The sequence below is a fragment of the Cricetulus griseus genome, chromosome 2 (assembly GCF_003668045.3).
Source record: "Cricetulus griseus strain 17A/GY chromosome 2, alternate assembly CriGri-PICRH-1.0, whole genome shotgun sequence".
Lineage (NCBI taxonomy): Eukaryota > Metazoa > Chordata > Mammalia > Rodentia > Cricetidae > Cricetulus > Cricetulus griseus.
This window is the reverse complement of record NC_048595.1, coordinates 378539317-378555466: the sequence shown is the minus strand read 5'-3', so window position 1 is coordinate 378555466 and position 16150 is coordinate 378539317. Positions and strand designations below refer to the sequence as shown.

At 41.2% G+C, this 16150-nt stretch overlaps 2 protein-coding genes across 7 annotated transcripts in view; one reads left to right on the top strand and one right to left on the bottom strand.

Annotated features, from left to right (window-relative positions):
- Xpnpep3 (X-prolyl aminopeptidase 3) overlaps nt 1–1671 on the bottom strand; it is a 53023-nt gene extending 51352 nt beyond the window's left edge. For 5 of the 6 annotated variants that reach the window (XR_003483068.2, XM_035440780.1, XM_027404066.2 and 2 more), the window contains exon 1: nt 1207–1671. Coding sequence is in view for 5 of the 6 variants with exons in the window: in XM_035440780.1 (XP_035296671.1) it covers nt 1207–1486 (280 nt within the window). In the remaining variant the exon portion in view is untranslated. The other variant, XM_027404068.2, reaches the window with a different exon arrangement.
- Nucleotides 1672–1761: 90 nt separating this feature from the next.
- Nucleotides 1762–16150, top strand: part of St13 (ST13 Hsp70 interacting protein) — a 40646-nt gene continuing 26257 nt past the window's right edge. The window contains exons 1-3 of the mRNA XM_027404069.2: nt 1762–2004; nt 10453–10510; nt 15320–15392. Coding sequence (XP_027259870.1) covers nt 1895–2004; nt 10453–10510; nt 15320–15392 — 241 coding nt within the window. The 5' untranslated portion in view covers nt 1762–1894. The remainder of the gene's footprint in view (nt 2005–10452; nt 10511–15319; nt 15393–16150) is intronic.

The window sequence follows — 16150 nt, the reverse complement described above, 5'->3', positions numbered from 1 at the left end:
TGCTTTTCTATCTCACTTTTCTAGACTGTGAGCAACAGTGGGGAAGTAGAGATGCAGCCACAATAACTACTGACTCAAAAGTAGCTGGAGGCAACTGCACTTTTTGGGTCACAAAATGAGATGGTGCAAAAGGACTCTAGCTAACAGAATTAAGACTTAAAAGTGGTACAAAAGACGAGACATAATCATGTAACAAACATCATCCTTAATTGTGTTTCAGTTCCTTGGTAAACCGAAGATTCAATATCACTTCTTCATTAAGTTAAGAAATATAGTAAGTAATATAGTAAGATGCTGAACTTACTATCCAGTCCTAAAGCTGGATCAAATCAGGATTTACACGAAGCTTCGAGAAAGTTAAAGATTAGAAGCAAAAAGCTGGCTCTAGTCTTGTCACAGGTCTCTGTGATTATAGTAGATCAATCACATTTATTTTCATTCATTCCCATCAAAGGCACAACTTGACTACTAGGACTACAGAACAAGCTCTTTGCAATGGATAATTAAATAGAAAGCTGATATAAAAATTCATTTTCAGCGAATCTAAGTATTACACACAAATGGCAAGGCAACTTTTAATGTCAAATACCCTATTTTCTGGTTAACATTTTGCACACCTCATCTGAAATATAATCTATTATCAGATACCCTTGCAAGATGGATGACTCAGTTTTCAGTATAAGACTTTATGTTTATCAGATTAATTGCTTACCATACTGTACACGAAGGGTTGGCGTTCTCCGCGCTATATTAGCTCGACTGTTCATATAACTTTTAGGCACGTTCCCCTTACCTCCAGTACTTTGTAAACTGAACTGCACAAAACATTTGTTCCTCAACCTTTCTTCTATCTTTTGAGATAGCTCTCCTACGAAACCTTTGAAAACCCGATTTTACGCTGCCTTAACAGAAACAAATGTCACTTGATATGAAACACTTTAGCCAAGTGTGATGATAAAAGGTAAAGGTAAAAATTCTGAATTCGAGTATCTTTGAAGGCAGTCCCTCGGGGTTCCCTTCTCTTCAGTTATTTCAGCTTCCCAGAATATCAGAAACTAAAGCCCACTTTCCCAGAGCAGCCAGTTAAAAGGAAAATCCGTGGGGGCCCAGGAGCAGAACGGTCCAGAACCAGGAATCAACTTCTAGCTCTTTGGGCTACTTGAGGCTTCTCCAAGGGAAAGGGACACTGGCTGGAAAGACTCTAACCTGAGAGGCAGCGGAGTCTTGCTATAACCGGAACCAGCTTGGGGGTTGAGAGCAGGGAAGGCATGGTCAACACACACGCGTCAGGAAGAAAAATCACAAACTGAAGGCAAAGAAGCCGCCAGCACGGCCGCGTCGCCAGGAAACCAGCTAACCGACCTGCCCCTTCCGGCAGGCGCCGCTCGCGGGCTTTCTTTCCGTAGCGGCGCAGAGCGGTGACATCACCCGGCTGGGTTTTGGCGCGTCCGCCACATAGGCTCCCTACCCAGCCTCCAGAGGGCATCTTGTTCTGCTTAACTTCCACCTTCGCAGATTATCCTATTCCGAATGCCTCCCTGCCTCCCGCTTGAAAGCACACACGCAAGGTCCTTCATCTATCCCAGGAAGTAGGTCAGAGGAAAGAATACGAATAAGAATGTTCGGGTCTAGGAGCAGGCACTATCACGGACAGCTACACTTCTAGAAGGTTCTAGGCGGTGCTCCAAGTCCAGAGACAGAGGGAGTAGGAATGAGCGAGCGAAGGACCGGGGTCACGAGGCCGTTGGGGGGGCGGAGCCAGCGGCCGGGGAGGTTCTAGTCTGTTCTGCCTCGCGGCAGCCGCCCCCTTCTCCTCCATCACGTTTAGCCGCGCCCGGGCCTGGCCTCGGGCTTCCACCGCCGCCCCCCGCCTCCGGCCTCCCGCCTCCAGACCATGGATCCCCGCAAAGTGAGCGAGCTTCGGGCTTTCGTGAAGATGTGTAAGCAGGACCCGAACGTCCTGCACACCGAGGAAATGCGTTTCCTGAGGGAGTGGGTGGAGAGGTGAGCCCTGGGCCCCGCGGACCGTTGGGGACGGGGAGAGGGGGGAGCTGGGCCCGAGCTAGCGTGGGGCGGAGGAGAGCGGATCTAGGCCCCTTCGTGGTTCGCTCCCTAGTGGCTTTAGAGGTTATCGGGGGGATCCGGAGCTTTGCGTGATTTAAGGGGTAGAAAAGCAGAGAGTAGAGCTGCGTCTCCCCAGGGGGGTGTGTTTTGGGAGAAATGGATGTGGAGGATTGTGGGGATTTGAGCACTGGAAATAATGCGCGAAACAAGACAAAGCTTTTGTAGAGGGGTTGCTTTTTCTTTAAACTGGCGTCTTGCTTAAGTCTCCTTGACCCATATATCGTTTAAATACTATCTTAATAGTGGTAACTTACCGGAATTGTGTTGGGAATCATTTTTGCCCGCGTTAGTTGTAGCGCTGCCACTTCAGGCACTGTAGCAAAATGATTTTTGAAAGGCCAGCATGCTTGCAGGACCAACTAGAGAGTATTTCTCCTGCGTATGAGGAATTCCGTGAATAGATATTGTACCAGCTGCTGGGAAACAGCATACTCGGGAATTGGTTTTTCCCTTTCGTTGTTTTAGGTTCGTTGATAAAAAAAGATTTTTAGGGCAGAATCAGAAGGAAGCTTGGGGACCATTAGAATTTTGGGGGGGGGGGGAAGAACAGTGCAGGCAAGTTGTAAATAAATCTCTGTAGCTGCCAGGGAGAAGGGAGATGAAGAGAAATTTAAGTCGTGCCTTCTAAATTAGGGTCCGCAGTGGACGCCTACCAGCACTTATTGAAATGGGGGAGGGTCGTCAAGAAAAGTGAGAATTCAGGGTCAGGTCGATCTTGTTAAGCACTTCAGTTAATATTCAAAGAAGAGATGGGGGAAAGGTGAAGTTACATCTTTTTATTTAGAACCCGGAAAAAACAAGCTTAGCTGTGGAGGTCTGAAAGGAGCTGTGTTGGAGGGAAGGACTTATGGGCTTTACTTTAAGGTTAATTATTTTTTTCGTATCTTCAGATGAATCAGCTTTTCTGAGAGGTTGTTTTCTGGCCAGGTGATTGACAAGCCCAGTTGGATTAACTCTTTAGGGGAGGCCTCAATAAATAATACGTAATTTTTTCTTTTTAAAATTTTAATTATTTATTTCTTGAGACAGTGTCTCACCATGTAGTTCTGCTGGCTGAGAACTTGCTGTGTAGGCCAGACTGGCCTCAGATTCATAGAGATCCACCTGTCTCTGCTAAGTATTGGGATTAAAGACACACACACGCCGGCTGTTTCATATTTTGTTATTTTATGTGTATTGAGTGTTTTGCAAGTATATGCATTCCTGAGGCCCAGGGAGGGCAAAAGAGGGCATTGGATCCCTTGGAAGTAGAGTTGTGGATATCTGTACTTCACTATTGTGAGTGCTGGGAATGCTGCCTGGGATCTTCTGTAAGAGCAACAAATACTCTTAATCACTGAGCCATCGGTTCAGCCCCAGTATGTAATAATGTTTTGGGTATGTAAGAATGTAGTGTCTCTCCAGGGACAGGAGGAACTCAGATTCTATTCCTTTGAGTAGGGGGAAATGGCTTTCCTTAACCAGTCTCATGAAATCCCTGATAACTCCCACTTAGGGAGGACATTTTTTATACAATTAAAGTTTTTTTTAGAAAGATGTATTTATTTTATGTATTTTGCTTGCACTTTGGTAAGTGCACCACACTCATTCAAGTGAAGCCAAACTAAGTATCTGATCCTTTGGAACTGTTGTCACAGACAGTTGTGAACATCATGGGGTCCTGGGAAATAAACTTAGGTTCTCTGGAAGAAGAGCAAGGCTCTTAACTGGTGAGCCCTAATCTCTTCAACCTTTATATTAAATCCTACTAAAGGGCAAAGCTGATGCTTCTTTTTCTTTCTTTCTTTTTTTTTGTTTTTTTTTTTTTTTTTTTGAGACAGGGTTTCTCTGTGTAGCTTTGGAGCCTATCCTGGCACTCGCTCTGGAGACCAGGCTGGCCTCGACCTCACAGAGATCCGCCTGCCTCTGCCTTCCGAGTGCTGGGATTAAAGGCGTGTGCCACCAACGCCCGGCCTGATGCTTCTTTTTCAAGGGTTAACAAAGAAACGAGTTGTGGTCCATGGCTGATTATGAGAGAAGAGGTCCATTTTGAGTGGGCATCAACCCTTGTAATATATCTGTATAACTAAGTACTGTTTAGGAGTACAGATGAGCCCAGTGGTGGTAGCACATGCCTTTCATCCCAGCAGGCAGAGGCAGAGGCAGATGGATCTCTGTGAGTTCATGGTCACCATGGTCTTCAGAGCCAGTTCCAGGACAGCCAGAGAGAGAGAGAGAGAGAGAGAGAGAGAGAGAGAGAGAGTGTGTGTGTGTGTGTGTGTGTGTGTGTGTGTATGGAGAAAACCTGCCTCAAAAGAGGCGGGGGTGGGGGAGAGAAGAATATGGATGAATGGCACAAAAATTGTTTTATAAATAGTTTCTAATAGTTTAGCAATCTACATATTGGAGGGGAGGCTCCTCAGCTGACAAAAGGAGGATTGTAACTCTTCTCCAGGAAGAGAAACTTTAAAAAATTACTTCTAGTGGGAGGCTTGATACTAGTTCTAGCATCCCCCTCCCCCAGAAAAAAACAACCTGTTAGCAGGGAATTATTATGTGGGAAGAATAGGGCCACATGTTCCTAAGTTCTCAATTAGTTTGCAGGTTGAGGCTTTGGTAGCCTGGCCAAACCCCTGATTAAGGAGGAATCCTACTTTTCACCCCCAAAAGTATAAAACTCTTAGATTGCATTTCAAGAGGATGAATAGGTCCTGCTCTACAACATTAACAATAATTTTGTTATTATTTGAAGTAATTTTCTATGGGGAAAATGGGGCTGGTGATTACTAAAAACATGAGAGTATTTCTTTGAACAAGCATAGTCTCAGGAAGCAAGTTAAAATATTGCTTTGTGTGGTGACATTTTTTCTCCTGTTAAACCTTTTATTCTTTGCCAATTTTATAGCCGTTCTAGGATTTGTACTTGTTAAATGAATAGAACTCTAAGAATTTATTATTGTAACTTTATTAAAACAATGGAAAAGAATCCTATTTTGTAGGCCTAGTGGTGTACCTGTATAACATGGCTTTCAGCCCTGGTGCATACCCTTCAACAATCCTGTTTTTTTTTTTGCTTTCTCAAAAACAAAAAATCGACAAGTTGCCATTAGATAATTGTTAGGACTAAGAATTGAGGACTGGGGTTTTAGTGGTTTTTCCCTTATGATCAGCTTGTTAACCTACAGCTGAAGATATTTCTGTTCTTTGATCCACTCGTATCTTGTTAAAGGAAGGGTCCCCAAATAAACAAATTGCTACTAAAAACAGAATATTGGGGTTTTATTTTCCCTCATTCCTCCTAGGGATGTTAAAAGTTAAAGCTTTCTTTCTTTCTTTCTTTCTTTCTTTCTTTCTTTCTTTCTTTTTTTAAGACAGGGTTTCTCTGTGTAGCCAAGGTTGTCCCTTAACTCAAGAGATCTGCCTGCTTCTGCCTCCCAAGTGTTGGTAACCACTGCCAGGTAACCAATGAATTCTTATATCAAATATAAAGTTAGTCTGTGAACAATGGCAGCATTTACAGGGTACTGTTTTCAGCATTTAAAATTTGAGTGGACACTGACTTTATGGGAAAAGAGAACTCTGAAATGGTTTAAAGTATGTTAATAACATGTTATTAATAACATAATAGGATTTATTTTATTTTTGAGACAGGGTTGCTTTATATAACTTTGGCTGTCATGGAACTCACTCTGTTAACCCGGCAGGCCTCAAACTCAGAGATCCACCTGTCTCTGCCTCCTGAGTGTTGAGATTAAAGTGTGCACCACTCCTGCCTAGTAACAGGAGTGTTAATAACATGAGTATTCCTGTATCTGGCAGTCTCTGTATTTAGCCTGATTTGCAATGATGGACAAGAATGCAGAGAAGAAATGATAATAAACTCAATTAAAATTATCACATATACATACAAAAATGAGTTTTCAGTGCTAGGGACTTGATCCATAGCATGCTAGGCAAGTGATCTACCAACTGTACCACATGCCCACCCAAAAGTGGTAGTTTCAAGTTAGAGTGAAATAAAGATAACAAGATGCTGGGTGTGGGTGACACTTTTTTAATGCCATCATCTGGCAGGTAGGAGGCAGGTGGATCTCTGAGTTTCGGGGTAGCCTGGTCCACATAGTGAGCTCCAGGTCAGTGAAGGCTAGTGAGACCGTCTTCAAAAAAAAGGTTAAAAATTACACAAAGAAATAGAACTAAATGAATTCACAGTAATAGTGTGAATCCAGGTAGACTATCCTTTTCAACAAACACATTTTGCAATACTTTTGTTCAACTCTTTATTGAGAGGGTACCTTTGTCTGAGATGGTATTCTTCCATTTAATTACTTTCTCTTTGTATCTTATACCTACTTTAATCATTGCACTCGGTGATAATTAAGTCCCCAAGATATGTCTTCATGTTCTACTATGTAGCACAGTTCATGGAACGTGACATTGAGTAAACATTTGAACGTGGATAGAATGCATTTCTACCCTCAGTACAGAATTTAGACTAACACCCCAGTGTTTGTACATGTGCTTAAATAATAGTGCAAAGCAGATGAAGATTTTAACTCTCAAGATAATTAGGAATGAAGCTTTGAGTGATCATATTTGAGGAAGATTTTTTCCCCATCCCTCCTGATGGGTAATTAAAGACAACAACAAAAAGCCTTGTTCTTAAAGAGTCCAAATGCTGACTTTTTGCAGGAAGCTAGCTTATTCTAAGTTTTGGAACTTTGATCAAAATAATCTGCATGAAAAATTGGTTCGGAGCCAGGCGGTGGTGGCGAATGCCTTTAATCCCAGCACTCGGGAGGCAGAGGCAGGCGGATCTCTGTGAGTTCGAGACCAGCCTGGTCTACAAGAGCTAGTTCCAGGACAGCCTCCAAAGCCACAGGAAAACCCTGTCTCGAAAAACAAAAAAAAAAAAAAAAAAGAAAGAAAAATTGGTTCGGACTTGGAGTAGTGAACTGCAATTTGGAATGTGAGAGAAACATGAGGTATAGCTTATGAAAATAATTTCCTTGTTTATTTTTTTTTTATTTTGGAACAATTTCTGGTTCAAAATTGATTCCAACATGCTCAACCCCAATGAGTGTTTGTTTCCTACTAATAATGGCAGCCTACAAAACAGCTGCTTCATTTTCATTCTAAATGCTTTCAGTTTTACCTTGGCTTTCATGATTTTCACAATTTGAGTATTAAAAGCCAGATATTTTAGCATTTTCCTCAATTTGGATTTGTCTGAGCTTTTCTGAGAATTACATTTCTTGGCAGGGCTCTCATGTCACAGAGTTAAACTGTTGTAACTATGTTTGGATGTCACCCTACATTCCTGACACTGCAGTTTGGAACTTAGGAAAAACACAGCTTAAGTAGCCCTGTGTCGACGGTGATGGTGGCGGTGCACGCCTTTAATCCTAGCACTCGGGAGGCAGAGACAGGTGGATCTCTGTGAGTTCAAGACCAGTCTGGTCTACAGAGAGAGTTCCAAGACTGCCTCCAAAGCTACAAAGAAACCCTGTCTTGAAAGAACCAAAAACCAAAAAAGAAGAAGAATCCCTGTGTCTTCATTAAAATTTAACTTTAAGGAGCCAATGTTGAGTTACTGTGTACCTTTGAAAGTGGTTTTGTTTTTAATGTAGAAATGTTTAGTGTAGAAATGTTTGAGGTGTTTATATGATTGTTCCTTATGAAATTATTTTGCCTTTTTGAATTGGAAATTAAGGCATTTTGGATCATGTAATTTTTAAAATATTTTTTGATTTTTTTGAGTCAGGGTTTCTCTGTATAGCCTTGGGTATCTTGGACCGAATTCTGTGGAACAGGCTGGCCTTGAACTCCTGCTACTGCTTCCTGAGTGCTGTAATTAAGACTTTGCCACACCTCCCACCCATCACTCTGATCTTTTGTCATATAGGAACCATTATTGATTGAGTTTATTGGGTAATGGAAGGTGTGTGTGTGTGTAATTAAAACAGAAAAAGTACACTTTTTTTTTTCTTTTTCTTCGAGACAGGGTTTCTCTGTAGCTTTGGAGGCTGTCTTAGAACTCATAGAGGCAGTAGGCAGTAGACCAGGCTGGCCTCGAACTCATAGAGATCTGCCTGTCTCTACCTCTCCAGTGCTGGGGTTCAAGGTGTGTGCCACCGCCACCTGGCCACACTTTTTTGAGACAGGGTTTCTCTGTGGCTTTGGAGGCTGTTCTGGAACTAGCTCTTGTAGACCAGGCTACAACTCCCAAAGATCTGCCTGCCTCTGCCTCCAGAGTGCTGGGATTAAAGGGGTGCGCCACCACCGCCGGGCCATTTTTTTCTTGAATGGTGGTCCTTAAAAAGAAATGCCATGGGTCTGGAGAGATGGCTCAGAGGTTAAGAGCGCTGACTGCTCTTTAGAGGTCCTGAGTTCGATTCCCAGCAACCACATGGTGGCTCACAACCATCTATAATGAGATCTGGTGCCCTCTTCTGGTGTACAGATATACATGGAAGCAGAATGTTGTATACATAATAAATAAATAAAATCTTTAAAAAAAAAAAAAAGAAATGCCACATTTGGTTGAAAATGGTAACATAAACATTTGGACTCTGTCTTAACAAGTAAAAGGAAGGGCAGGGGAGATTCGATGGTTGTCAGGAGCATTGGCTGCTTTCCCAAGTACCCAGGTACTTTCCTAGCACCCAAGTCATTGCTCACTGCTGTGTCATTCTAGTCCCAAGGGAATCTGACACCCTCTTCTGGCTTCCAGGGCAACCAGTCATGCACTTGGTGCACATACATACATGCAGACAAGCACTTAATACACAAAATAAAAATAAATGTTTCTTCTATGTTACTATTGAGAACTGAACCCAGGGTCCTTGCAAAAACAATGAGTGCTTCAAGCACCTAAACTTTTTTTTTTTAAGGTAAAGCAAAAAAAAAAAAAATTTTTTTTTCCATTTGTTGCTTTGCATTTGAACTTCTGTTTCATGTTGGGTTTATTAAGAGAGATTAAGGCATGCCACATATTTAGAGAAGGTATTTGTAATACATGAAACTGACACAGGCTTATGGACACAATATTTTTAAAATGCCCATGAATAAGACAATGTAATGAGGACTGAAGAGATGGCTCAGAGGATAAGAACACTGCCTGCTCTTCCAGAGGTCATGAGTTCAATTCCCAGCAACCACAGGTGGCTCACAGCCTTCTGTAATGAGATCTGAGCCCTCTGACCTGCAGGCCTACATGGAGGCAGAACACTGTATACATAATAAATAAATAAATCTTTAAAAAAAAAGACAATGTAATGAAAACTTGGATGAGAATTGAACATTATAAAACTGGATCTTCAGATGTCCAAGATTTTTATTTATATATATATTCATATATATATGTATATGCATATATATATATGAGAAAAGGGACTTAATACAGTGAAATGATACTGTATATCCACAAAGGTTAGAAATTTTGAGTGGGTAATAGCAAAGTCTATGATTGAGTAACTAAAATTTTTCATGAATTGTTGATAACTAGTGTAACTGATGCTCATCTAAATTCAACTTAGATCTATACTTTACACACAGATTCTACCAGTGGGAAGGAATGTCAATGTGGGTAGTGCAGCTATGGTCAGTCATAAAAGAAAAGGCAGACTGAGAAGATGGCTCAGCAGGGAGAAGTGCTTGCCTGCTAACTGAACCTGACTACCTGGGCTGATTCTGGGATTCCATCATGGAAGAGAACTGACTCCTTAATGTCTTCTCAAGTCTGTTTGTACATTTGCATTCTGACACCACACATAATAACAAAAATAAAAGATTTAAAAAAGAAATGACAAGAGGCTGGAAAGATGGCTCAGAGGTTAAGAGTACTAGCTGGTCTTCCAGAGGACCTGAGTTCAATTCCCAGCAACCACATTGTAGCTCACAACCATGTGTAATGAGATCTGGCGCCCTCTTCTGGCCTGCAGGTATTCATGCAGGCAGAATTCTGTATACATAATAAATAAATTTTTTTTAAAAAAATTGCCACACACCATACCCCCTAGTTTCTGAGCTAATGGCTTAGGAAGTGATTTCATCATTGTGTATTTACTGACTTCTCTGCCTTTTGTTTTTCCTTTGGGAATGGGTACTGAGAGCTATAATAGTTGATTAGGTTCATAAGAGATAGGGGAAAAGTTTCATTAATTAGTGTGCCCAAAACAATTTGAAGTTGACAGACTTACTCATAACAAAGCATTCATATTAATTGAGAGTGTTCTCTTCCTAAGCTTTGAAAGGTTATCAAAACATTAAGCCTTTTAAGGTATGTTTGTTGCTTTTTAGTGAACTCATGGTATATATTCTAAACAACTGTCTTTTTCTTATTTTAAGCATGGGGGGTAAAGTACCACCTGCTACTCATAAAGTTACATCAGAAGACAAAGTCAAGGTAAGTTCAATTTTTTTTTTACTTTAGGGATAAGACATTATTTTTTAACAGGTGTGGGTTTTTGTTTTGTTTTTAACTGCTGTTCACAAGTTTTATTATTCTTAATGTTCTCACTTGGAAGTATGGTCTTTTAAATTTGTTGTCTTTAAAAAATTTCTTAGACCAAATCTGGAAACAGAATTAAAACTGGGAATTTGGAGTTGGATGCCAGCTGTTTTAGAATAAATCACCTGTGTAAATAGCAAACTCTGTATGCTCGTCATTGTCTCTTTAGTAGCAGCAAGAGGAAATAAATACCTCAGAGCATTCTCATTCTTCCTCCCTGCTACCTGACGGGAAATTGCTGAGGATGAAGAATTTGAATCCTGGTTTTGCTTTAGCACACTTAGAATGACAAGATCAGGGGAGGTTGTCCATGGTTGAAGTTTGGATATGAGGGGGCAAATAACAGGTAACATATTCTTCAGTAGCTTTCATTTTTCCTGTACTGAGAGTTTTTTCTTCCCAAGTTTTCTAATTGTCTTAATGAGAAAATCTGTCCTACTTGGAACCCTAAAGGCTTAACTAATTTGTATAAGAAATAGATGCTTGTAATCTCAGCTTTTTGGGTGGTGGGGGGGGGTGGGTTTGAGACAGGATTTCTCTGTGGCTTTGGAAGCTGTCCCGGAACTAGCTCTTATAGAAGACCAGGCTGGCCGCAAACTCACAGAGATCTGCCTGCCTCTGCCTCCCGAGTTCTGGGATTAATCTCAGCATTTTTGAGACAGGCAGGTGGATTGAAAATTTAGGTCATCTTGAGGTTACATAATGAGCTCCAGGCCATTCTGGATTACCTAGGGAGACCCTCTCCCCAAAGAAGAAAAAAACAAAAGCTCACAGGATGGCTCAGTTTTAAAATACTTGCTATACTTTTTACAAGAGGGCTCAGCCCATACTTAAAAACCTGGGTGTTGCAGGGCGGTGGTGGCGCATGCCTTTAATCCCATTACTCAGGATCCCCCCCCCCAAAAGGAAAGGTCATTGTTTAAAATCATGCTTGTCAAGATTGACAAGGGATGAAATGGGAGTTAGCTTCACCTGTCAACTTGACACAAGTGAGAGCCTCACTAGAAGAATTGACCAGATCAGACTGACCTGCAGCCTTATCTGTGAGACATTTTCTTAATTGCTAATTGATGTAGGAGGGTCCAGCCAACTGTGGGAGGTACCAACTTTAGGTAGGTGGGCTTGGGCTTTATCTAAGCAATCTACTACTCATCATTCCTCCATAGTGTCTGCTTCAGTTTCTACCTCCAGGTCCCCACCCTGAGCTCCTGTCCTGGCTTCCCTTTATGATGGGACTGTAACCTATCAGCTGAAATAAACCATTTCCTCCCCAAGTTGTTTCTAGTCATGGTGACAGTAACATAAAGCCATTATACTCAGCTCTTTTGGGGGGTGATGGTAGGGGGTTCAAGACAGGCCTCTGTGTATAGCCCTGACTTGGAATTTGCTCTATAGACAAAGCTGGCCTCAAAAAATCAAGAGATCCACCTGCCTCTGCCTCCTGAGTGCTGGGATTAAAGGCCACCAATGCTCGGCTGACCTTTCCTTTCTTGTGTCCAAGGTCATATATTAATATAAAATGTAAAACTTTAAAAGTCCCATAGTTTTTGGTAATTCTCATGCTCTAAAAGTTCAGTGTAAGGCTGTGTGTGGTGACCATACTTGTGGCATTAATTTCTGTCCTAGTTTGCTTTCTGTTGCCCAGAAGCATGGGTTTGTTGCTGTGGTGGATCTGACCAAGTTGGTTTGGGTGTCAGACTGCAGACAAATTTGACACTTTGGGGTGAAAAGGCTGTGGCGTGTTTAATATTGCATGAAAGCCAGGAAGATAAGAAATGCCAGGCAGAAGTTTAAGACAGAATGGAAAAATGCTGTTTATTAACTCAACTACTTTATATATGTATATATGATAAAGTCTTACTGTGTAGCTCTGGCTGGCCTGTAACTACGTATAGATAGTAGACTGCCGCTGCTTGGGTCTAAAGGTATATACCACATCTGGCTTAGCTTGCTTGCTTCCTTCCTTCCTTCCTTCCTTCCTTCCTTCCTTCCTTCCTTCCTTCCTTCCTTCCTTCCTGTTTTTCGAGACAGGGTTTCTCTGTGGCTTTGTAGGCTGTCCTGGAACTATTGTAGACCCAGACTGGTCTTGAACTCACAGAGATCTGCCTGCCTCTGCCTCCTGAGTGCTGGGATTAAAGGAGTCTGCCACCACCACCCTGCTTAGCTACTTTTCTGCCTAGGGAGTATTACTGCCCACAGTGGGCTAGCCTCTCCTACATTAATTATTAGTTATGAAGGTACTTCACAGACATAACTACAGTCCTTTCTGACATGGGCAGTTCTTCAATAGGGTTTCCTCTTTCCAGGTGACCGTAGTTTTGTATCAGCTTGATGGATGAAGTTTTTTGTGACAGTGGCATACTCCTTTAAATTTAGGGATGGGTAGGTAGGCAAATTTGTGCAGCTCACTGACACTTGTTTGATCATGGGTACTGTCCTAGTTACTTTTCTCTTGCTGTGCAGAGATACCACGACTGAGACAACTTATAGAAGAGTCCACTGGGGTCTTGTAGTTTCAGAGGGTTATAGTCCATGAACATGGCAGTAGGTGCTGGATGGGTAACTGAGAACTCACCTCTTGATCCACAAGCACAAGGTAGAGAAAGCTAACTGGGAATGGCATACGCTTTTGAAACCTCAGAGCCAGTGCCTAGTGATACACCTCCTCCAGCAAGGTTAGATCTCTTAATCCTTCCTAAACAGTTCTACTGAATAAGTACCACACATTCAAATATATTAGCCCCTAGGACCCATTTTCATTCAAGCTACTACAGACAAATTGCACATATAAACACCAAACATGAAAAGGTTTTCCGTATATATATATGAAAAGGTGAAAGAAGACATTTAATTGAGTAACCCTGTTTCACAAATAGGGTGGAGAGTTACTAATAAAGACACTCAACATCTTTTTGCCTCTATGTTAATGTAATCTGCACACATAGGAATATATGTACATATGTCACCCTATATATCTATATGCCCTGTATTAGAATTGTAACTGGTCCAAATTGGGTGTGGAGGTGTGTACCTATGATCTCAGCATTTGTGGGGTTAAAGCAGGATAATTGCAAGTTTGAGACCAATGTGGGCTGCATATGGAGGCTATCCATATTCTGTTGCTGAGAAGAGATAGCAATACCAAGGCAGCTCTTATAAAGGAAAGCATTTAATTGAGAGCTTGCTTACAATTTCAGGGGCCCATTATTATCGTGGCAGGAAGCATGGTGGTAGGCAGTAGCTGAGACCTCCATCCTGATCTGCAGACAGAGGGAGACACTGGGCTTGGGCTTTTGAAACCTCAAAGCCGCCCACACTCCCAGGGATACACTTCCTCCAACAAGGATTTTCAAATAGTGCTACTCACTGATGACTAAGCACTCAAATATGAGTCTATGGGGGCCACTCAAATCACACTATCTCAAAAAAACAAAATTTTCAGTGATAGAAGTATATGCTAACATAACTTGTACATTTATTATTTAACAAATATTTTAGAATTATAGTAGATATGTTACCTGCTGAGCCATTGTGGGTTTTTTTTTTTTTTTTTTGAGATAGTCTTATTGTGTATCCTGGCCAGGCCTGGAATTTTTGTAGATCAGGCTGGGATTAGAGGTATATGCCACTATTCTTGGCCTAACTTTGATTTTTATAAGATTGAAAGGAGGAAGGAACCAAAAAAAAAAAAAGTACAGTTAAATTACTTCTGATCTACTGACAGTTGGATACGTAGATACAGATTACCTGGTAGTGATATTTTCTCTAATATATATAGCCTCATTAAAGGAGAAGACAGTGCAAATGTATCTTTTGTCCCTCCTGTATCAGAGTAGATAAAAAGCCGTGAGGTGCTGGAGGGTGGGAAGGAAGTGTGCTTTCCATCATGTTCTCTTTTCAATTCTTTCTAATTTCTTTATGTGTTACAGTTCTACAGATGCTTTCTTTGCAGTTGAGCAACCTTTGAAAACTGAAGTGTTCAGGACACATTTGGCATTAAAGTACACGGTCCCAGCACTGAGGAGGTAGAGGCAGGCAGATCTCTTGAATTCAAGGCCAGTCTGGTCTACAGAGTTCAGGATAACCAGAGCTACACAGAGAAACCCTGTCTCAAAAAACAAAACAAAACAAAAACCAAAAAACAAACCAAGAACAGCAAAACAACAACAACAAACCCAACAAACCCCCCCACAATTTGAAGATACGCTCCCTTTTGCATACAGTCTTATGTTGCCCAGACTGATCTCAAATTCCTGTCCTCAAATGACCCTACTGTCTTGTCTGTTTAGATTTTTTACCATTAGTCAGGAATAGTGTGATTTATTTTGTATGAAATATTAATATTTTCCATATTGTTTTCTGAGGCAGAGTGTAATGCAACGTAAGCTGACCTCAGGCTTCTACCTGAATGCTGTGATTATAGACCCGAGTTTTCATTTGCAGCCAAGATGTTAAATTATGGAGAGTCATAGCATACAGTGCCTGTGAAAGAGTGCTGCCTAGTGTGTAATATATGAATTGTATTTGCTTTTTAAAGCCAGTTCAAATTCTAAAATGCCTTATCTTAAAGGTTTAAAAGAAGGATACTTAACTGAAATATATAAGGTATAAATTTATATGTATATATGTTTTATATGCATGCACAAACACATAAAATGTTATGTTTTTAAGTTCTGACAGCACTACTTAATTTTCTTCTGCTAGGAAGAAAAAAGAGATAATAAGACAGAGGAAAACATAAAGACGGATGAACCATCAAGTGAGGAGAGTGATCTAGGTGAGCACTTGGTAACATGTTAGATAACTTGGTGACTCAATCCTGTAGGCCATGTTTTTGTTTAGCAGTTACTTTTTGATGCATCATCTCAGTTTGGTAGCCCAGGATGATCTGGAACGGTGTAGCACAGGTGACCTTGAATTTGAGGCAGACTTCCCTCAGCCTCAGTGTCAGGTAACTGGTTTTATTTACTAGTTTGCTTATAATATTGACCTACAGACTTTTTCCTGTGTTTATTGAGAATTTGTCTACACCTGATTTTTAAAGTTAATCTTCTTAAAATAAAATATTTTGTCATTGGGTACATTTATTCCCTATAACTTGTATTGTTTGCATAAATGTCTTTAAAAACATTGCAGTACATCTCTGGAAAAATTTGAGAAGTTTATTAATTTGCTGATGGGAAAGGTTTTGTGGAGGTCAGAGGACAACTTTTTTTTAAGATTTATTTATTATGTTTACATTGTTCCGTCTGCATGGATGCCTGCAGGCTAGGAGAAGGCACCAAATCTCATTACAGATGGCTGTGAGCCACCATGTAGTTGCTGGGAATTGAACTCAGGTCCTCTGGAAGAGCAGCCAGTGCTCTTAACCTGTGAGCCATCTCTCCAGTCCCCCAGATGGCAATTCTTGGGAGACAATTTTCTCTTTCACCGAGTGGAGTTCTGGGGAAGGAATTCAAGTTCAGACTTTGGAGGAATCATTCTACCTGCTGAGCCATCTCTCTGACCCAAATTTCCCAAGTGAATTTTAGAGAC